We start from the raw sequence: 22,577 nt of genomic DNA on the forward strand, positions 1-22,577 counted from the left end.
TTTTCTGTGCTGTGGACCCCTATGCTGGAGAGAAAAAGATGGGGAGGAATGAAGCTGTGAAAAGACTTATTCTTAAGTATGGGAATTTTAAACTGGGAGTCGGTATAGTTTGAATACGTACAATAGAGGTTTGCTTGTCGTCAGGGTGCCAAAGGGTGGGATGTGGGAAACCCGTTGGAACAGTCAAGTTTAGAGATTGAAAAGGTACAAGTGAGGGTTTCAACAGCAGATGTATTGTGGCAGCAAAGTAGTCAGGTGATCTTACACAGGTGGAAATAGTTGGTCTAGATTATGCAAATATGTGATTGGAAGTACATCTTGGGCTGAGATTAGCCTCAGACGTTTGACAGGGTGAGAGAGAGAACGAGAGAGAGAGAATTGTTGACTGGGGAATGAATTTTTGGACAGGGATCAAAGAAACTTCTGGTTCAGTCCTGGACATCAGAAATTATTCTGAAAGTTTAAAGAGAGGAACAGTTGAGAGGTGGTGATGTCAGCCTGTGTGGATGATGTTAAAAATCACACAACACCAGACTATACTCCAACAGGTTGAATTGGAAGTATGCTAGCTTTCGGAGCGACGCTCCTTCGTCAGGTGCGTTGCTCCGAAAGCTAGTGTGCTTCCAATTAAACCTGTTGGACTATAACCTGGTGTTGTGTGATTTTTAACTTTGTACACCCCAGTCCAACACCGGCATCTCCAAATCATGTGTGGATGATAACATCAAGTTTTGGGCCTCTTTGCTGAGAGGCAGCATGTAAATGAGAAATAGAGCTCCAAGGATAGATCCGTGAGGGAAATCCAGAAGTATGGGAATGAGAGGAGCAACCACATAACCAATTATAATCTTGTAAGGTATTCTTGGGTCACATCCAAAGAAGTACCACAATTCTCCAAAGAAATACACTTTGTTCAAAACTAGTCTTACCAGGTATACTTTGCCTATTTCAGTCCTGGGCTCCAAAAATCCAGCTTGAGTTGAAGCCCCTGATGACTTGAATGCCTGACTGCCACCGTGACCCTAATGTGCATGAGAAAAAGTCAACAGGCATTTGGAAAGGTTTGAGTTTAATAAGGAGTTCATTTACCTTATGTTGTGTACTAAGTGCGTTTAAATACAATATCCTCAGTCCTACATTGACCATACCTCTTCTGCTTTCCCTTTGCCTTCTCATAGTTGTCCCTTTATTGCTGTACCTGAAGTTAGATTCTTTATCCTTTCCATTATCTGTCCAATTACTTGTTCTGCAAATCTTAATAACTTCTCCTGAGCCTCCAACTAATTTAAAGTCTTTGTGACTTCAATTTGTACCGTTGGTTTGTTTCATTTATAATGAATGCTTCATGCATTCAGATATAAAGTCTTTAAGTCTGTTTGATTATCACATTTCCCCATACTTTTATGGTTCCTTCGTAGAAGATTAGATTCCCTACAGCGTGGAAACAGGCCCTTTGGCCCAACCAGTCCACACCGGCCCTCCGAAGAGTAACTCACCCAGACCCATTTCCCTCTGACTAGTGCACCTAACGTTATGGACAATTTAGCATGGCCGATTCACCTGACCTGCACATCTTTAGACAGTGTGGGAGGAAACCCACTGGGAAAATGTGCAAACTCCACACAGACAGTCGCCCAAGGCTGGATTTGAACCTGGGACCCTGCTGCTGTGAGGCAGCAGTGCTAACTACTGAGACACCATGCCACCCTGATGACATGCATATAGTCTGTACCTTTTATTTTGTGGTAACTGTCAGCCCCATGACTAACCAGTAGTTCAACCTTATCTTTTATGTTTGGTTTTACAATCTTCATGGGAGTGAACAGCCCTCTTTCCTTCCCCCCTTCCCCCCCCCCCCCCCCCCCCCCACCTCCATGTTCTTCACTATTTACTTGAAAGTGCTCTCTCCAACCCACTGTTATGCAATTTGCCAGGATTCTGATCTAAGAATGATTCAGATGGATCCTGTCCCACCAGAACAGTTCCTTCCTTCCTCCCTCAGTCCTAGTGCCCATGTTCAGTGAATTCAAACCCGTTGTTACCGTGTCAATTAACAGATGGCTTAGATAGTAATTTGGCGATCATATTCGTTTTGATTCTGCTTTTTAATGTTGCCCCTCGCTGTTTATATTTCCTCAGAATAACCTGCTTTCTCTTTCTACCTTAATTATTGGTGCCTTCATGGACCAAGGCAACAAGACCTTTCTGTTTGCACTCCAAATTCCTCTAAAGCCCAGATGTGATGCCCTGATCCTGGGAAACAGGCAGGCAACACTGCCTTCAGACTCTTAATTCTGGCCGCACAAGGAATCTGATTAGAGTTAGATTTCTCGTTTCTACCTCCTCTTGAATGCCTCCCTATACCATGGTGCTGTGGTCAGTTTGCTCACCCTCCCTTCAGCTCCACTTTCGTGCAAACGGGGAGCAGGCATCTGAAGTCTGTTGGACAATTTCCAAGGGCTGAGACACCTTTAGCACTACCTCTCCTACATTCCTTATCTGCCTCACTTATAGTCACACCCTCCTGTCACTGACCACTGACAGATTTCGGGGTTGTTGATCGAAGGGGTGTGACCACTTCCTGAAGCATAGCATCCAGGTAACTTTTCCCTTCTTGTGGTGTTCAAAGCTCAGACTCCAGCTCATCAGCTCTGAGCTGGAGTTCCTCATGCAGCCAACATTTGCTGCTGATGTGTTCACTATGAACTACAGTGGGGTCCACTAGCTCTCACATTGATCTTATTTATTAGTTCTTAGTTTGTTTTTTTTTAATTTCCTACTGATCTTTTAGTTTTTAATTGGTAAATATTTCTCCTATTTCTGCTATTTACCTTCAATCTAGCCTATAGCAGAAAGTCGAAATAGTAGCCATTGCTAACCAATGATCTTATGATTCTCCTGTGATGTCACTTTATTTTGTGCTGGGCCCTGATCTTGGGCTTCAATCTATCCTGTTTAAGGTAAACTTTACAAATTATGAGCCAAACAAAGCAAGCCGAAAACACCTGTTCACCACTGCACCGAATTCCTATGCTGCAGCTAAAGTTCACAAACTATTTCCTGGCATAGGCTGTGTCTCACCCTGGATGGGATCGCTCCTTCCTAACTGTGTGAAGTTTCCTGATCATGCACTTTCAACAGGCCCTCTCCTATGTAGAGCTGAGGTGAGCTTGGACAACACTCACTGATTGAGCTTCAAAAGCAATTAGTACCTATTGAGGCCCCATTCAAATCTGAGGTGTTTGACTGATAACTGTCCCTTCGTCAAGTGACTCGGCGACACTATTAGTGTTTGAGCTCGACTACTGAATCTTAAATGTTTAAAATTGAGAAGAAAAGTAAAGCTTTACTACTCCCACACTGCCTCCAAAGAAAGTTCAAAACTTGTGCGGTGCATATGTGCATCTTCTCCACCTAGTCCTAATGGTCTGGATGGTTGTGGCCACATCATGGAATTCAGTTCTCTTTATTTTTTTATATAGATATAGATATCTATATCTATCTCTCTATATCTATCTCTCTATATCTATCTCTCTATATCTATCTCTCTATATCTATCTCTCTATATCTATCTCTCTATATCTATCTCTCTATATCTATCTCTCTATATCTATCTCTCTATATCTATCTCTCTATATCTATCTCTCTATATCTATCTCTCTATATCTATCTCTCTATATCTATCTCTCTATATCTATCTCTCTATATCTATCTCTCTATATCTATCTCTCTATATCTATCTCTCTATATCTATCTCTCTATATCTATCTCTCTATATCTATCTCTCTCTATCTATCTCTCTCTATCTATCTCTCTCTATCTATCTCTCTCTATCTATCTCTCTCTATCTATCTCTCTCTATCTATCTCTCTCTATCTATCTATCTATCTGTCTCTCTATCTATCTATCTATCTATCTATCTATCTATCTATCTATCTATCTATCTCCTTCTCTCTCTCTCTCTATCTCTCTCTCTATCTCTCTCTCTATCTATCTCTCTCTCTACCTCTCTCTACCTCTCTCTACCTCTCTCTACCTCTCTCTACCTCTCTCTACCTCTCTCTACCTCTCTCTACCTCTCTCTACCTCTCTCTACCTCTCTCTACCTCTCTCTACCTCTCTCTACCTCTCTCTACCTCTCTCTACCTCTCTGTACCTCTCTGTACCTCTCTCTACCTCTCTCTACCTCTCTCTCTCTATGTATATTATTAAACAAACCTCATCAGCAAGGGGCACACCTCTAAGGGAAAGCTGTTAAGCATTTTTTTCCTACACTTTCCTTGCATTTGATATTTTCCATTTAACTATACCTGAGGCCAGTCATTCCTTTTGATGCTTGTGGACTACTCCTGGTCGGTGTTGATTTCAGTCCAATGTAAGGAATGCTGTCATTATAACTATCATGGAAACTCTGAATTTTCACATCCTAATTTTCACAGAGGGCTTCTTTAACTTTACTGAAACAATGGAATTTGTTGATCCTTTCTTTAACTGTGCCTATGGAATTATGCCTTAGCTCACGTCTTCTGGCAGCTTGGTGATAAACGTAGCTTTGTCTCACCGCGTAGGGATAGTACAGTTGGGGAAACACTCTCAACTACATTCCCAAGGTTACCTGCCTTGTCTTACAGTCCCAACTGCTGTTTGTTCACAGGTTTCTGCTTGGTATGTTTTGATTTTTGCTAAATGAAGGGAGGAGTCCATTTCGTGATTGGCTTCAATATCCATAACTGGTTTGTCCAGTATGACTCTGGGTCTACCCACAGCTTTCTCCTCCCATTACGCGCAATGGGCACATTGCATTCCTGCTGGAAATTATTTTTACCTTGCTGATTTTTAAAAAATCAATTCCTGTAGCTCTTTATTTTCCATATGACAAAGAACTGACCTAATCAGCTTAAATCCTCATGCCTGTATTGTTCTGAAGCTTGTGGAGTTCTGATTTCTTATTTCTGATAAGACCAGTTGAATGCTGTAATAAGTAGGTATGAAGACATATGCAGTTTGATGTCTTGTCTTGTATTTTCAAAATGCCTGACACTGAAATAAATCTGATGGTGTTGGTTCCATCAAAATGGGTTCCTACTTCAGGAGCAGCTGAAGGATGTTTGTGTTTACGAGAGGGCATGAAGCAAGCACCAGAGTGATTTGAAATAATGCTGTGTCAGATATCACAGGTTTACATGATGGCACTTCCACGTTTTCTAATGAACTCCTGAACACACATTTTAAAAGAATAACCATGTACCATCTCCCTCTGTCACACTCTCCCAAGGTGCCTTCAACCTGTTGCACTTCCCAATTTTCCAGAGTCATACCTAGATCGGATCAGCAGATCATCTTCCCTAAAGCACATTGGCGATTACCGTACACCATCATCTCCATTAATAGTGTCGGTACTTAGAATCATTGGATATTATAATGAGTACCAATCCAAAATAATAACCAAAGAAATCCTCAGGTTATTTTTTAACATTAATAGGACGATAGCAAGGATCAAAAGTATTTATTGTTTAACTTCAATTTTTGTTTACAGAAAATGGGGATTTTGTAGCCCTTGACCTCGGTGGAACCAACTTCCGTGTTCTACTTGTGAAGATTCGTAGTGGCAAGAGACGAACAGTTGAAATGCACAACAAAATCTATGCTATTCCCTTGGAGATAATGCAAGGGACAGGGGAAGAGGTAGGTAAAATTTTCTTGGTTGTTTAGTGTGTTGCTGTCGGTGTATCAATAATTAATGGATAGTAAGAGGCGGGTGGAAGGAATTAGGAATCAAACAGCTGGTTTACACAAAGTAAGGGCATATTTGAGATATTAAAGAGCAAAAGAACACTACAGCACAGGAACAGGGCCTTCAGTCACCAAGTCTGTGCTGATGCACAATGCCTTTCTAAACTAAAATCGTTTTTTCTCTACATAGTCCGTATTTATCTATTCCCTACTAACCAAAACGCCTCTTAAACATTGCAATTGTATCTACTCCTCCCACCTCCTCTGGTCGTGCATTCCAGGCACTTACCATCTTCTGTGTAAAAGAATACTTGTGTCCCACATCTTTCTCCTTTTTTTTACCTTAAACCTAATTAATATTTCTATCCTGGGTAACAGACTCCGATTATCCATTCTATCCATGCCTCTTATAACTTTGTAAACTTAATCAGGTCACCCCTCAGCCTCCAACATTCAAATCCAAGCAAACCAGATTTGTCCAGTCTCTCCTCATAGCTTATACCCTCCAATCTTGTTAACATCCTGGTAAACCTTTTCTTTACCTTTCCAAAGCCTCCGCAATCTTCTGGCAGTTTGGCAACCAAACTGAACACACTATTCCAAATGTGGCCTCACTCAAGTTCAGTACAGCTGCAATATGTCTTTCTGATCTTTACCCTGTAAGCCCTGACTGATGAAGGCAACCATACCTCACCTTGACCACCATCTCCAGTTTCAGGGAACTGTGGATTTGTATGCATAGATTCTTCTATATGTTAATGCATCTTAGGGTTCTATCATTTGCTGTGTACTTCCGTCCTGCATTAGATCTTCCAAAATGTATCACCTCCTCTTTATATTGTTGAAATCAATAGTTCATATTTGTCTTAGAATCATATAGTATGGAAACAGACCTTCAGCCCATGCTGAACACAATCCCAAACTAAACTAGTCCCACATGCCTGATCCAGGACCATATCCCTCCTAATCTTTCCTATTCATGTATTTATCCAAATGTCTTTTAAATGTTCTAATTTCTACCCAGGTCTCTATGAAATAGGAGGTAACTGAGATATTTAAGGATTTAAAATTGATAAGGAGGTAAACTTGGATCGCTTCCTGCACGTAAACTTAAGGCAGCTGGATGTGATGTGATCTATCCAAGAATTCTGAAGGAAGCATGAATGGAAATTACAGAGGCCCTGGTCATAGTTTTCCAATCTACCTTAAAGACTCGGTGGTGGCAAAGGACTGGAGAACTGTATACATTAAAAGGTTGCTCAAAAAAAAGAATATGAAGATATTCCCAGCAACTGCTGACCAGTCAGTTTAACCTTAGTGGTGGGGAAGTTTTTTGAAACAATTAGTTGAAACAAAACTAACAGTCACATGCAAATGCAGATTGATTAAGGAAAGCTTGCACAGATTTATTATGATCAAATTATATTTCTAAGTTGATTGCGTTTTTCTTTTGATGGGGAAACAAATGAGTATAATGCTGTTGAGATATAAATGGACTTCCAAAATTTGAAATTTAATTGAAACCGGAACATTTTCAGAGCTGTAGGGAAAAGTACACAAGATGCATTTTTTTTGAGGTCAACAGAAACCTGGCAGGCTGAATGACCTCTTTTTATGCTGTAAACATTTTGAATTCACCAAAAGGTCTCCACATCCTTACCATTGCAAGGCTTCTTAACCTTCGTTGCATAGAGATTTACTGCTCAGAAAATATCCATTTGGCACATTCTGGCAAGTTTTTCCTTGAGCAATTCCACACTAATTCTCCTGCTTTAATACAAAAACAACTGCAGATGCTGGAAATCTGAAACAAGCAAAAACACAAATTTCAGGAGAAATTCAGCAGGTCTGACAGAATCTGTGAAGCGAAAACAGCATGAACGTTTTTGATTCCAGTGGCACTTCAGAACAGATAGCCACTAGGAATGGCTGGTATTTACGCTGATGGGGATATGGGGAAAAGAGTTAGCAGTTAGGTGGAAAAGGAGCCCATTGAGAGACGGCGGCGGGAGAAGGTGGACAGATAAACAAATTACCATCTATACTAAGCCAGGGAAGAAGAGAAGCTAGGTGGATGATAATGGAAGCTATAATACATAAAAATGGGTTGGCTCTATTGAAAACAAATTCTGGATCAGTGGTGCTGGATGTTGCCTGAACTGCTGTGCTCTTCCAGCACTACTGATCCAGAATCTGGTTTCCAGCATCTGCAGTCATTGTTTTACCTCTCTTGAAAACAATCCATGTCATGACGGGTCCTGGGTTGTGGGAGTGGGTCATCAATATGGAAGGAGATGATCATGCTCTAAAGTTATTAAACTCTGTATTGAGTCTTGAAAACTATAAGGTCCCCAAAAGGAAGATGAAATGTTGTTCTTCCAGCTCCTTTACTTCCCCTCTCCTCATTATCAAGACCCTAGACACAGCTTCCAGGTGAAGCAGTGATTTATCTGCACTTCGCTAAATGTAGTCTACTGTATTTGCTGCTCATTGTGTGGTCTCCCCTACATTGGTAAGACGAGGTGCAGACTGAGCAACGATTTTGCAGGACACCTATGTTCGATCCGTAAAGATAACCCCGAGCTTCCGGTTGCTTGCCATGTCAACCACCATGTTCTCTGCTTTCATTTGTCTCGTCTTTTGCAGGGGAATCTCAGATATATCCATCTTTTTCCTCAACCAAGATTCGCCGCAACCATGATAGACAGGACCTTAGTTATGTCCAACCCATTTCCCACACTTCTGCACCGATCTCTTCTTTTCCCTCCCACGACACTGATAGGATTCCTCGATCCTCACTTTCCACCCCACCAGCACCTGCATTCAAAGGATCATAAGCTGTCATTCCTGACACCTGGATGCCACCAGCAGACCCATTCCCCTCCTTTATTGATTACCTAGTTTCCGATTTTCCCTGGCTTACTATCAATAATTTGAATCGAGAAGATGTTGCTGGGAACGCACAGCAGATCAAGCAGCATCCAAGGAGCAGGAGAATTATGCCCTTCATCAGGAAATATTTATCAACAATCCCTCTATCTGCCCAACTTTGTCTCTGCTTTTCCTCCCGCCCTCTCACTTGGCCCCCTCTTGCTCTCCACCTATCCATTCATTCCCATAAATAAAATTAAAAATCACACAACACCAGATTATAGTCCAACAGGATTATTTGGAAGCACTAACTTTCAGAGCGCTGCTCCTTCATCAGGTGAAAAACCTAAGATGGTAGATGAAGGAGCAGCGCTCCAAAAGCTAGTGCTTCTAAATAAACCTGTTGGACTATAACCTGGTGTTGTGTGGTTTTTAATTTTGTACACTCCAGTCCAACACCGGCACCTTCAAATCTTGATTCCCATAAATACCATCTATTCCGAGCTACTATTAGTTCTGAAGAAGGGTCACGGGACATGTAATGTTAACAGTGTTTTCTCGCATGCTGCGAAACCTGCTGAGTCTTTTCAGTAATTTCAATAAGCCTCTGCTCTGCTATATTTCTCTAATTCTCCTGTTTAAAATACACCAAGTCTAATTTTTTGAATAAAACAGGTTGGAGAAACTCTGTAGATCTGGCAAGATCTTGGGGAGACAAAACAACTTTAACATTGAGTCCAGTGACCCTTTGTCAGAACAGTCACTCTACTCAAAACAGTATTTTTTTTTCTCCACAAATGCTGCTAAACTGGTGTGTTTCTCCAGCATTCTGTTTTTGTTTCAGGTTTCCAGCATTGACAGTTCTTTGCATTTGTTTTAGTGTCTAATGTTTGAAATGTCAAGTGCATTTCTAATTCACACCCTTGCAAATTGGTCATAGTTAAAATTGAAATCGAACAGCTTGGCACAAAATAGACTAGATTACAGATATTTAGTTTATCCTTCTGTTCCTTCCTGAACAAAACTGTTACATTGGCCATTCTCAAAGCAGGAGAAAGTGAAAGTCGAAACATGTCACTGGAAAAAGCACAGCAGGTCAGGCAGCATCTGAGGAGCAGGAGAGTAAGCAGTTTGGGCATTAACTCTTCATCAGAAATGGGGAGGGGGAAGGGGGCTGAGAGATAAATGGGGTTGGGGGAAAGGTTGGTGGGATGGCGATAGGTGGATGCAGGTAAGAGGTAGTTGTGATAGGTTGGTGAGGGTGGAGCAGATAGGTGAGAAGGTGGATGGGCAGGCAGGTCAGGTCAAGAGTGATACCAAGTTGGAGGGTTGCATGCTCCCACATCACTTGTCGCATTTGTTTCCCTTGATGTGGGGTCTACATTGGGGAGACCAAGGGCCAACTCACAGAGCAGTGCAGGGAACATCTCTGATCTGCACGCACCAAGCAAGCGCATTGTCCTCTGGCCAACCATTTCAACTCTGCCTCAGATCCCTAAGGACATGCAAATCCTGGGCTTCCTCCACCAATAAATTGAAGCCAACTGCTAAATGGCAGAAGGACATCTCATCTGCCTCAGGACTCTACAATCATATGGCTTCAACATTGACTTCACCAGTTTCCAAATCTCTCTACCCGCTCCTCTTCCCAGATTCAACCCTCCAACTCAGCACTGCCCTCTTGACCTGGCCTACCTATCCATCGTCCTTCTCACCTACCCACTCCACCTTCTTTACCAATTTATCACAATCACCTCCTACCTGCATCAACCTATCACCATCCCACCTACCTTCAACCCCACCCCTACCCCTTCCCTCTCCCTCATCCCGGATAAAGGGAGCTAATGCCCAAAACATCAACTCTCCTGCTTCTCGGATGCTGCCTGACCCGCTGTGCTTTTTCCAGCACTACACTTTTTGACTCATTCTCAAATCATACAACACGTCTCTCAGAGCAGCTAGGAAAAGCACTTGCTTTTTCTGCTTTTAATGGCAGATTTCAGCATCCCCAAAATGCCAGATTCTAGATAGTTCAAGAGAAGTGGATTTTACCTTGTCAGATGGATAAGATACAGTCACAGCATTTCTTTGAAACATTTGGTAGTATAGAACTTGAGTGTTACTGAAGAAAGTCACATTTTGTCAAAGGTTTTCATCTTGTACTCATCAGGGCAATTCACAAAAAATAGCAATTTGAGAGAAATTAACATTTATACTACACACTCTTCCTCATATGCAGTATAAATGTTGGTTTTCCATTAAATTGGTATTTGTTGAAAATTTTGGAACGGAGCAGACATTCTCCAGGAGCTTGCCTGTTGCAATTATCCTCCTGATGGAACAGGAGTGGGCTGGGGAAAAACAGTGTTGCTGAGGACTGAGAGGCCGATGAGTGAGCTGGTCAAAGGGTACCTGTGGTGCTCGTTGTTGAGCTGAGCTGGTGCCGTCAGGTTAGTGTGGCACAGTGTTCTGCAGGTTGAGTACATGTTGCAAGAGCAGAGACCTTTAGGGTCTTGACCTGTGATCTCTGAGGTATTGGCCATTTTATTAAGGCAGTGGTTGTGAGTTTTAATTTATTCTGCAGCCTCATGAGGAGTTGGCTGTATGTTAAGGTTCGGTCCAAGGTGACCCGAGATAAATAAGGTGGGGATTGTGCTGGCCATCCATGATATCCAGTTCCACCTTTACAGATTATGGAAGTGGGAAATGCTAGAGTCTGTTTAATTGGTGCTCATGTTTAATTATGTGCTGGTAAACTACCAATAATAAAATAATTGATTTTCTTTTGATTTTCAGCTATTTGACCACATTGTTTATTGCATCTCTGATTTCCTTGACTACATGGGAATGAAAGGTGCTCGGCTCCCTCTTGGTTTCACCTTTTCCTTCCCTTGTGAGCAGAAGAGTTTGGATGAGGCAAGCTCCATTATACATAAAATCTTCTATAAAAAATTCAGTGTTGCTTGGTATAATTAATATTAATAATTGTTTTATATTAATATCTAATGCATATTATTTATAACAGTACGCTGCCTTTTTAAAATGCTTTCCAATCTTATTGAATGTTTTTTCCTCTTCAGGGTATTCTTCTTAAATGGACCAAAGGTTTTAAAGCAACCGATTGTGAGGGTGAGGATGTAGTTACTATGCTAAGGGATGCCATTAAAAGAAGAGATGTAAGTTGTATTTTTATCATAAATACTGTATTTTTCTAAGTGATTACTATATGGGCCACAATGAGAGCACTGAAGCAGGTTAACCTTCAGTCCTCGTCTGACCCCTTCAGTATCTCCTTAAAATCCATGTGTGTTAGTCTTGTTTCCCTTTATATCCATTCACGTTATTCACCTTAATGACTTTGTGGCAGCAGATTTTCCATTCTAACATCTCCTGGTTTTTTAAAAAAGTGTTGTTTTCTGATTTTTAAATTATTTCTTGCTGCTTATCTTCTGCATTAATTTTGATAGTGATGGCAATTGTCTTTTATTTCCAGTTCCATGGTTTTTCTCCACAGCCTTAAGAATCTATCTCCCTTTGAAGGATTTTCATTTGGCCTGTAGCCTTGAATATTATGACATTTCAAATGTTCTTCTAAACACTTCGACTCCAGTGACCCTTCAGAATAGTTCCAAAGAACTGCCCGATGTGCTAAATTTCTCTTGCAATTTCTGTTTCTTTTTATATCTTCTGTATTTTATTCTCTGATTTTTGTCCGTTGTATTGTAGGTGTGCAAACTTGAATTCACCTTTTTAAAAAGTCACACAAAGGAAAATCACGCATGAATTCTGCACTGCTCTCCTTTCTAAAGTTTGTGGCTAAATGCGAGTTGAACAGAAAATCTGTGTCGTCCTTTGGTCCTAAATCGCTCTCCACCCTACTGTATGCTGTGGGAGGGAGAATAGGTCCACAAGTACCTCTTAATATTTTCCATATTTCAGCTTTTTCTGTGGAATTGTAGCCTTGCCCAAAGACTGGGTTGTTAATTAGAAAATTCTAATTGCTGTGTGAATCAAACTCATTTATCTTCATGGATACATAAATGTATACTAACTCTTTAGAAGGGACTCAAAACACTAACTCTGCCTTTTCCGTACAGATGGTATCAGACCTGTTGGATTTCTCCAGCAGTTTCTGTTCTTATTTTAAATACAAGCATCTACTTGGAAAAGTAGAGAGTGAGAATTTTGCCAGTGATGCCATATTTAAAGCAGCTGCTTTCTTTAATGTAGTTTCTGCTTTGAGCTATAAAGAGTAAATACATATTCTATGTTTTAAGATTCAAATTTGATTGAGAAGGAGCTGTCTGTACAGCAGCTTCTTTCTTATGGGCTCTATCTTGTGGTGGAAGTTGGTCAGTACAGGCAGTCCTAAGATTTGATTCCCACTTTGACCAACCTCTCCCACTAGATGGTGCTCAGCCAATCTAAAAGTACAGTATAAGAACATGGAGCCATACTGCGCAAAAGAGACCTTTCAGCCTGTCCAGGACGTGCTGACCTATCTAAATAATCCTAGGAAAGCTTGAAGTAGTGTAAAACCCTCAATGATATGTTAAAAGTTAGCACACATAATGGGTAGCAAAATGATTTGGAGCTGGAGTAGATCGAAGTGTCAATGTGGCTGAATGGCGGAATCCAGTGATTCTGGGAGTAGGGGAATTAAGGTCCTCAAACCTGTCCCACCATTCAACAAGATCATGGTTGATCTGTCGCAGATCTCAATATACCAGCTCCCCAAAGTAATCAACTCTGATATTTCAAAAAATCTAGGTACGTTGAAATCTAGCTTCCAGTATAAGTGAGTGTGATTTTCTTTAAAAAAAAACTCTATATTGCATATTGTATTTTTATATTTCCTCATATTTTGACATTCAAGTTATTTCAACTAAGAATGCATGATACAGTAGGTGAGAAATGTCTGAAAGATTTAGCTGGAGAGTCAGCATTTCGAGCTCTTCATCAGGAATGCTTGAAACGGCGACTCTCCTGCTCCTCAGATGCTGCCTCAGAAGCTGTGCTTTTCCAGCACCACATTCTTCGACTCTGACCTCCAGCATCTGCAGTCTCCACTTTCTCCTGAAAGATTTGGCTGTTTCATTTTAAAGTTGCAATTTTCAGAAGCAGTCACAAATTTGAATGAGGACTCTCTGGAGCAGATTGATTGCATGAATTAAAATGGTGCTTGCACCTTTGGAGCACACTGCCAAATTTTTATTTGGGAAGGAGTCTATATAGAGGTAAATTATTGCTTACTAGTCTGTCACAGTCAGAGCTAACTGAAGGAAAGCAGTGTCTATGTTTTATAAGGAATGAGGTAATTCTAAATGTTGCATACAATCTGAAGTGAGTTTCAGTTGATAGTTCAGTTCTACTTCCACTGTCTGTGGATGAGTTGTGTTCCCAACAGTGTGGACTGAATTTCCCAGCCATCAATGCAGATGGCTTCATGTCAATGTCATAACTTCACTCTACCCTTGAGATTTAATTTCAATTTAGTTAACATCTTTATTGTCACTAGGTTGTGAACACTTCCACTGCTTATTCCTCTCTCCTCCTTGGGTGCACTCCCCCATTATCACCCCACCTCTCTCACTAACCTCATGGCTTGCTCAACAGCTGTTGAAAATTCTTGGAAGTTTGTCCGTTTTAAATCTAGTTAATGAAATGCACCATAACCAATCCTTCCCACAACTCTTGCATCTTTAAAGTTAATATCATAAGGAAGAGCTACAAACGTTTGACGTCTAGAATACAACAAAGAATTCCAAAACCTACAGAGCATTTCATCTCTGACACTTGGATTTTCTTACTATAAATGCTCATTGCATTCTCAAAACTGCATTTTTGATCCTTTTTAGGGCCGCTCAGTTGTTAGCACCGCTGCCTCACAGCACCAGGGTCCCAGGTTCGATTCCACCTGTGACTGTCTGTGTGGCGTTCGCACATTCTCCCCGTGTCTGCGTGGGTTTCCTCCAGGTGCTCCAGTTTCCTCCCACAGCCCAAAGATGTGCAGGTCAGGTGAATTGGCCATTCCAAATTGCCTATAGTGTTGGTGCATTAGTCAGAGGGAAATGGGTCTGGGTGGGTTACTCTTCGGAGGGTCGGTGTGGATTGGTTGAGCCAAAGGGTCAGTTTCCACCCTGTAGGGAATCTAACCTAATCTTATATTAGTTAAGGGCTTCAGGGTATGTGAATTAATAAAGATGTGTAATCCAAACCCAGTTTGTTGGCCCATTCAAGTCAAAAGACGAATGAACTGATGAGAAGTCAAATGGGAGAGACCACCAGAAGGAAATAACATCAATTAGCATCAGGCCAGCACTGTTCACCTGTACCAACTGTGTGCAGGAATGCAACTCCTGAATTGGCTTCTATAGTAGCAACATCCTTTGTTCAGTCCAGAGTGACAAGTTCAGCAGGTGCAATCTATCATCTGAGACGGGCAGATGCTGACATTAAGCCGAGCAAAGCTAACGCTGAGTCAGCACAAGCAGTTTCCTAAAGGGTCACCCCCCCCCCCCCAACGACTGTACAGCTGCCTTAATGGATTTTTTAAGACCATTCTCAACTGAAACAATATTGAAGTTTTCCAACATGCAGTTGGTTCTGATAAGACGCAATTGTTCCATTCTCATGCGATCTTGCATTATAAGGAAAAAAAATCACCATTTAAATTACTGGGGCTGGGATTGTGTCATGGACTGTACATGTAAGGAAAGTTTTCATTCTGAAGTAATGGTCTCAATTCTTCAATTGCGTTAAAGCCAGTATATCAGTTGAAGAAACACTTGTTATTGCAGAACTAACTGTACTACAAGTAAAGCTACTTGCTTTAGTAAACCTTCAATCTTGCAGAAAACTGTCAATGCCTTACTTTCGCTTGCCAACTTGGGGAAAACACCAGCATGAGCCCATGCATGCTGGAGGACCACAGATTCTGATTGTTCTCTAATAAACCACTCGCCTGCAGACACTCACCCTGGCATGGGATAGTGACCCAGAGGTCATTTGTTAGCACTCGGGAGTTGGAACCTTTGGCTTGACCTTGGCCACTGACCACGTTGCCAGACAAAAGGACGTTAATGAGCCAGATGGATTCTTATAACAATTGGTCATCGTTATCATGTCACCATTACTGAGGCTAGCTTTCAATTCCAGAATTTAAATTCTGCCAGTTGCAGCTTTGCGATTTGAAGCAAACATTTCCACTAGCCCGAGTCCCTGAATTAAGTAGCTCATTTGGACACCATCTTGTATTTTACTGGTAATGTTTCTCAGTGTGTATGCTCAGAATCTTTCATGTGTAATGTGAATATTTTGGGGTATCAGGAGACATCAATTTATTTGTCTCACTGATTTTTCAGTCAATAACATTAAATAGTTCACTGTGTCATAATGTCATACTCTCCCATAAACTCAGAGACATACTCTTTGATAGTGTGGGATTCAACACAGAATGTCACAAGTTGAACTGGAACCTAATGAAGCCATGGTGGAGCAAGTGTCTTTTTCAGAGCATTTGTTAAAGTTACAACCTGCAGATATTCCAGTTCAGAGTTGATAGCTTCTATCTAACTGAGGCAGATCAAACAATGTATTGCCTATTTGTTGCGTAGGACCTGGAATATATCATTTAACTCTTCAAGTCTGTTAACTGGTTCCCTGTTCATGTCTGACTTTTTTTAAATGCACCTCTAGGAGTTTGAACTTGATGTTGTGTCGATTGTAAACGACACCGTTGGGACCATGATGACATGTGCTTATGAAGATCCACATTGTGAAGTTGGAATGATTGTGGGTGAGTAATGTGGCAAACTTTCTAAAAATTGCCATACGTAGCTGGTTTTCAGTCCCTATGTTTGAAAGCTTGACATAGTTCTAAAACCCTAAATAAAATGTTAAGATGTACCAGCCATGATTGGAGGTGTGCTCAGTGACATTCCACATAGACTAATAAGCACTGGCACTGTACCCAGTGATTTGTCTGAGAATATCATCTGACATTCTCTGATGCTTTCAGTACGCATATACAACATGCTAATATATAGCACCCCTGCCAGTATTGTAAGTGATGTCATTCTGTCCCATTCACTCATATTTATTGTGTTTATTTGGGCACCACCAAGTGTTTTACTAGCCAAGTGTTTCATACAGTGTGTATGCTCAGAATCTGCACATGTGATGTGAACACTTTGGGATGTCAAGAGACAATTTATTTGTCTCTCTGATTTTGTGTCAATATCAATAATAATTAGAACATTAGAGAGCTTGGCAATTGAAATCCATTGACCATATACATCAGCGATGAAAAGCTTTAAAGTGTTGTCATGTGTTGGAGATTATTTTTTTGCTTTGTGTTTCTGGTGGGAGCCTGGTCTGCCAGGAGCAGAAATACTATTGCCAGTCCTTACCCAGACTTCTGATATCCCTGACATCAGAAGAGCAGAATCACAAATGAACATATATCACAAGACATAAAATTCATCCTGCTAAACTTTATGAAGTCTAGTTTTGTCAAGAGGATAAATTTATAAGTAACACAACATATTAATTGACATCAATTGTTGGGCTGCTCTCTCTGTCTGCCTGTCTCTCTCTCTCTGTCTGCCTGTCTCTCTCTCTCTCTCTGTCTGCCTGTCTCTCTCTGCCTGTCTCTCTCTGCCTGTCTCTCTCTGCCTGTCTCTCTCTGCCTGTCTCTCTCTGCCTGTCTCTCTCTGCCTGTCTCTCTCTGCCTGTCTCTCTCTGCCTGTCTCTCTCTGCCTGTCTCTCTCTGCCTGTCTCTCTCTGCCTGTCTCTCTCTGCCTGTCTCTCTCTGCCTGTCTCTCTCTGCCTGTCTCTCTCTGCCTGTCTCTCTCTGCCTGTCTCTCTCTGCCTGTCTCTCTCTGCCTGTCTCTCTCTGCCTGTCTCTCTCTGCCTGTCTCTCTCTGCCTGTCTCTCTCTGCCTGTCTCTCTCTGCCTGTCTCTCTCTGCCTGTCTCTCTCTGCCTGTCTCTCTCTGCCTGTCTCTCTCTGCCTGTCTCTCTCTGCCTGTCTCTCTCTGCCTGTCTCTCTCTGCCTGTCTCTCTCTGCCTGTCTCTCTCTGCCTGTCTCTCTCTGCCTGTCTCTCTCTGCCTGTCTCTCTCTGCCTGTCTCTCTCTGCCTGTCTCTCTCTGCCTGTCTCTCTCTGCCTGTCTCTCTCTGCCTGTCTCTCTCTGCCTGTCTCTCTGCCTGTCTCTCTGCCTGTCTCTCTGCCTGTCTCTCTGCCTGTCTCTCTCTCTCTGTCTGTCTGTCTGTCTGTCTCTCTCTCTGTCTCACTCAATAATTAAGATTTAGCATGTTCATAAATTATACCAAAACTTTCCAATTACATTTCGCTGCATTTTTCATTCGGATTCACCAGACCTGAAGAGTAGCAAAATCTCATCTGAGTCAAAAGGCTTCAAGCTCAAGTCCCAAATAAGATAAGGGCCTGTAGGAATGTTCTGTTCAGCCAGTCAAGCCCATTCAATAATGATTGACTGATCTGACTGCGTTGCCTTAACTCCATTTTCCTGCCTGACTCTGTAAACTTCTGGTTTCTATGTTAATCAATATCTGGCCAGCTCTGTTTTGAATATATCTTTTTTTTATTCACTACTGCGATGTGGTCATTGTAGGTTGGCCAGCATTTATTGCCTGTCCCTAGTTGCCCTTTAGGTAGTGGTGGTGAGCAGCTTTTGTGAACTGCTGCATCCATGTGCTGTAGGTAGACCCACAATGTGGGCGGCACGGTGGCATAGTGGTTAGCACTGCTGCCTCACAGCGCCTGAGACCCGGGTTCAATTCCCGCCTCAGGCGACAGACTGTGTGGAGTTTGCACGTTCTCCCCGTGTCTGTGTGGGTTTCCTCCGGGTGCTCCGGTTTCCTCCCACAGTCCTAAAGATGTGCGGGTCAGGTGAATTGGCCATGCTAAATTGCCCCTAGTGTTACGTAATGGGATAAATGTAGGGGTATGGGTGGGTTGCGCTTCAGCGGGTCGGTGTGGACTTGTTGGGCCGAAAGGCCTGTTTTCACACTGTAAGTCTAATCTAATCTAATCTAATGTTTTAGGGAGGGCATTCCAGAATTTTGACCTAGTGAAAGAATGGGCAGTGTTTTGGAGGGAACTTGCAGGTGGTAGTGTTTTCATGTATTTTCTGCCCTGCTATTCTTCTAGATGGCAATGGCTGTGGGTTTGGAAGGTAATATTAATGACCCTAGCCTCCACTCCTCCCTTAAGGAAAGAATTTCGAAGATCAGCAACCTCAGAGAGGCTTTTCCTCATGATCTCCGACTTAAATAGGAAACCTTATATTTTGAAATTGTGTCCCCTGGTTCTAGATTCTCCCAAAAGGGGAAACATCCACCCAATCAGACCCCTCACAATCAATTTTTTGAAGATCGCCTCTCATGCTTCTAATAAATATGGGCCCCAACCTACTCAATACTTGCTCATTATCTTACGAATCAACCAAGTGAACCGTTCCTCAGTAACTTCCAATGCAAGCATGCTCTTTCTCCACCCACCCTCATCCATTTAGTAAAGGGACCAAAACCATACATAGTATCTACATGTGATTCTCACCAAAACCCTGTATAGTTGTAGCAGACGTCACTAATTTTGTGTTCCATCCCTGGTCTTAGAACAATACAGCACAGAACAGGCCCTTCGGCCCACGATGTTGTGCCGAACATCTATCCTAGATTAAGCACCCATCCATGTACCTATCCAATTGCCGCTTAAAGGTCGTCAATGATTCTGACTCTGCCACGGGCAGCGCATTCCATGCCCCCACCACTCTCTGGGTAAAGAACCCACCCCTGACATCTCCCCTATACCTTCCACCCTTCACCTTAAATTTATGTCCCCTTGTAATACTCTGTTGTACCCGGGGAAAAAGTTTCTGACTGTCTACTCTATCTATTCCTCTGATCATCTTATAAACCTCTATCAAGTCACCCCTCATCCTTCGCCGTTCCAACGGGAAAAGTCCGAGAACTCTCAACCTGTCCTCGTACGACCTATTCTTCATTCCAGGCAACATCCTGGTAAATCTTCTCTGCACCCTCTCCAAAGCTTCCACATCTTTCCTAAAGTGAGGCGACCAGAACTGCACACAGTACTCCAAATGTGGCCTAACCAAAGTCCTGTACAGCTGCAACATCACTTCACGACTCTTGAATTCAATCCCTCTGCTAATGAACGCTAATACACCATAGGCCTTCTTACAAGCTCTATCCACCTGAGTGGCAACTTTCAAAGATCTATGTACATAGACCCCAAGATCCCTCTGTTCCTCCACCTGACTAAGAACTCTACCGTTAACCCTGTATTCCGCATTCTTATTTGTTCTTCCAAAATGGACAACCTCACACTTGGCAGGGTTGAACTCCATCTGCCACTCCTCAGCCCAGCTCTGCATCATATCGAAGTCCCTTTGCAGCCGACAACAGCCCTCCTCACTGTCCACAACTCCACCAATCTTCGTATCATCTGCAAATTTACTGACCCACCCTTCGATTCCCTCATCCAAGTCATTAATAAAAATTACAAACAGCAGAGGACCCAGAACTGATCCCTGCGGAACTCCACTTGTAACTGGGCTCCAGGCTGAATATTTACCATCTACCACCACTTTCTGACTCCGACCAGTTAGCCAGCTTTCAATCCAATTGGCCAAATTTCCCTCTATCCCATGCCTCCTGACTTTCCGCATAAGCCTACCATGGGGAACCTTATCAAATGCCTTACTAAAATCCATGTACACTACATCCACTGCTCTACCCTCATCCACATGCTTGGTCACCTCCTCAAAGAATTCAATAAGACTTGTAAGGCAAGACCTACCCTTCACAAATCCGTGCTGGCTGTCCATAATCAAGCAGTGTCTTTCCAGATACTCATAAATCCTATCCCTCAGTACCCTTTCCATTACTTTGCCTACCACAGAAGTAAGACTAACTGGCCTGTAATTCCCGGGGTTATCCCTATTCCCTTTTTTGAACAGGGGCACAACATTCGCTACTCTCCAGTCCCCTGGTACCTGGTCTTGTAGTAAGACTCACAATTAAGTTTGTCATCCTAGTTTTTTGCTGTACCTGAACACTAACATTTTGTGATTCACGTGCAAAGATACGCAGTACCTTATTTAGTGGAGCATTCTTTCCTTTTTTTTCCTGCCAGGTAGAAAACTTTAATTTTTAAACATTATAGCCCATCTTAGCAGGACTTATACACTTAATGGTAAGGTCCTAGGAAGTGTTGCTGAACAAAGAGACCTTGGAGTGCAGGTTCATAGCTCCTTGAAAGTGGAGTCGCAGGTAGATAGGATAGTGAAGGCAGCATTTGGTATGCTTTCCTTTACTGGTCAGAGTATTGAGTACAGGAGTTGGGAGGTCATGTTGCGGCTGTACAGGACATTGGTTAGGCCACTGTTGGAATATTGCGTGCAATTCTGGTCTCCTTCCTATTGGAAAGATGTTGCAAAACTTGAAAGGGTTCAGAAAAGATTTACAAGGATGTTGCTAGGGTTGGAGGATATGAGCTACAGGGAGAGGCTGAAGAGGTGGCACGGTGGCACAGCGCCTGAGACCCGGGTTCAATTCCCGACTCAGGCGACTGACTGTGTGGAGTTTGCACGTTCTCCCACGTGTCTGCGTGGGTTTCCTCCGGGTGCTCTGGTTTCCTCCCACAGTCACAAAGATGTGTGGGTCAGGTGAATTAGCCATGCTAAATTGCCCGTAGTGTTAGGTAAGGGGTAAATGTAGGGGCATGGGTGGGTTGCGCTTCGGCGGGTCGGTGTGGACTTGTTGGGCCGAAGGGCCTGCTTCCACACTGTAAAGTAAAGTAAAGTAAAGGCTGGGGCTGTTTTCCCTGGAGTGCCGGAGGCCGAGGGTTGACCTTATAGAGGTTTACAAAATTATGAGGGGCATGGATAGGATAAATAGGCAAAGTCTTTTCCCTGGGGTCGGGGAGTCCAGAACTGGAGGGCATAGGTTTAGGGTGAGAGGGGAAACATATAAAGCAGACCTAAGGGGCAACATTTTCATGCAGAGGGTGGTATGTGTATGGAATGAGCTGCCAGAGGTCGAGGCTGGTACAATTGCAACATTTAAGAGGCATTTGGATGCGAGATGAATAGGAAGGGTTTGGAGAGATCTGGGCCGGGTGCTGGCAAGTGAGACTAGATTGGGTTGGGTTATCTGGTCGGCATGGACGGGTTGGACCATGCTGTACGTTTCTATGACTCTATCTACCACATTTTATACTCACTCACCTAACATGTTTATTTCTCTTTGAAGAATCTCTGTCTGTAACTTTTTTTCCTACTCATCTTTGTATTTTCAGTAAATTTGGCTGTAACACAGTTGGTCATATTATCCAAGTCATCCATATAAATCATAATTGAAACCCTGTACTGATTCCTGTGGCATTTCATTTGTTACATTTTGTCAAGCCATCCATCACAATTCTGTTTCCTGTTCGTTAGCCAGTCCTGTATTCATGATGATGGATCACTCTCAACAAAGACATCAACATGAAATTGGGACTAATATTCCAATGCATTATCAGAGGTTGTCCTTCAGATAAAATTTAAACCAGTCTCCATCTTCCCTCTGCAAATAATGAAAAAAATGTCCCATGGGCTAAATCTTGCATTTCTTTGACTGAGTCCAAGTTAGACAAAGAAAGAACAAAGAAAATTTACAGCCCAGGAACAGGCCCTTCAGCCCTCCAAGCCTGTTCTGACCCAAATCCACTGTCTAAACTTATGCCCAATTCCTAAGGATCTGTATCTCTCTGCTCCCCACCTACTCGTGCATCTGTACAGACACACCTTGATTGAATCTACTGTGCCTGCCTCTACTACGTCTATTGGCAATGTGTTCCACGCACCGACCACCCTCTGTGTAAAGTATTTTTTGCGTGTAACCCCCTTAAACTTTTCTCCTCTCACCTTGAATGCATGGCCTCTC

At 42.4% G+C, this 22,577-nt stretch overlaps 1 protein-coding gene across 1 annotated transcript in view; it reads left to right on the forward strand.

The window, feature by feature from the left end:
• Positions 1-22,577, forward strand: part of hk1 (hexokinase 1) — a 113,210-nt gene that overhangs the window by 83,952 nt on the left and 6,681 nt on the right. Inside the window, exons 11-14 of the mRNA XM_060841824.1 lie at positions 5,537-5,685; positions 11,401-11,520; positions 11,685-11,780; positions 16,303-16,402. Coding sequence (XP_060697807.1) covers positions 5,537-5,685; positions 11,401-11,520; positions 11,685-11,780; positions 16,303-16,402 — 465 coding nt within the window. The remainder of the gene's footprint in view (positions 1-5,536; positions 5,686-11,400; positions 11,521-11,684; positions 11,781-16,302; positions 16,403-22,577) is intronic.

This window comes from Hemiscyllium ocellatum, chromosome 22, assembly GCF_020745735.1.
Source record: "Hemiscyllium ocellatum isolate sHemOce1 chromosome 22, sHemOce1.pat.X.cur, whole genome shotgun sequence".
NCBI lineage: Eukaryota > Metazoa > Chordata > Chondrichthyes > Orectolobiformes > Hemiscylliidae > Hemiscyllium > Hemiscyllium ocellatum.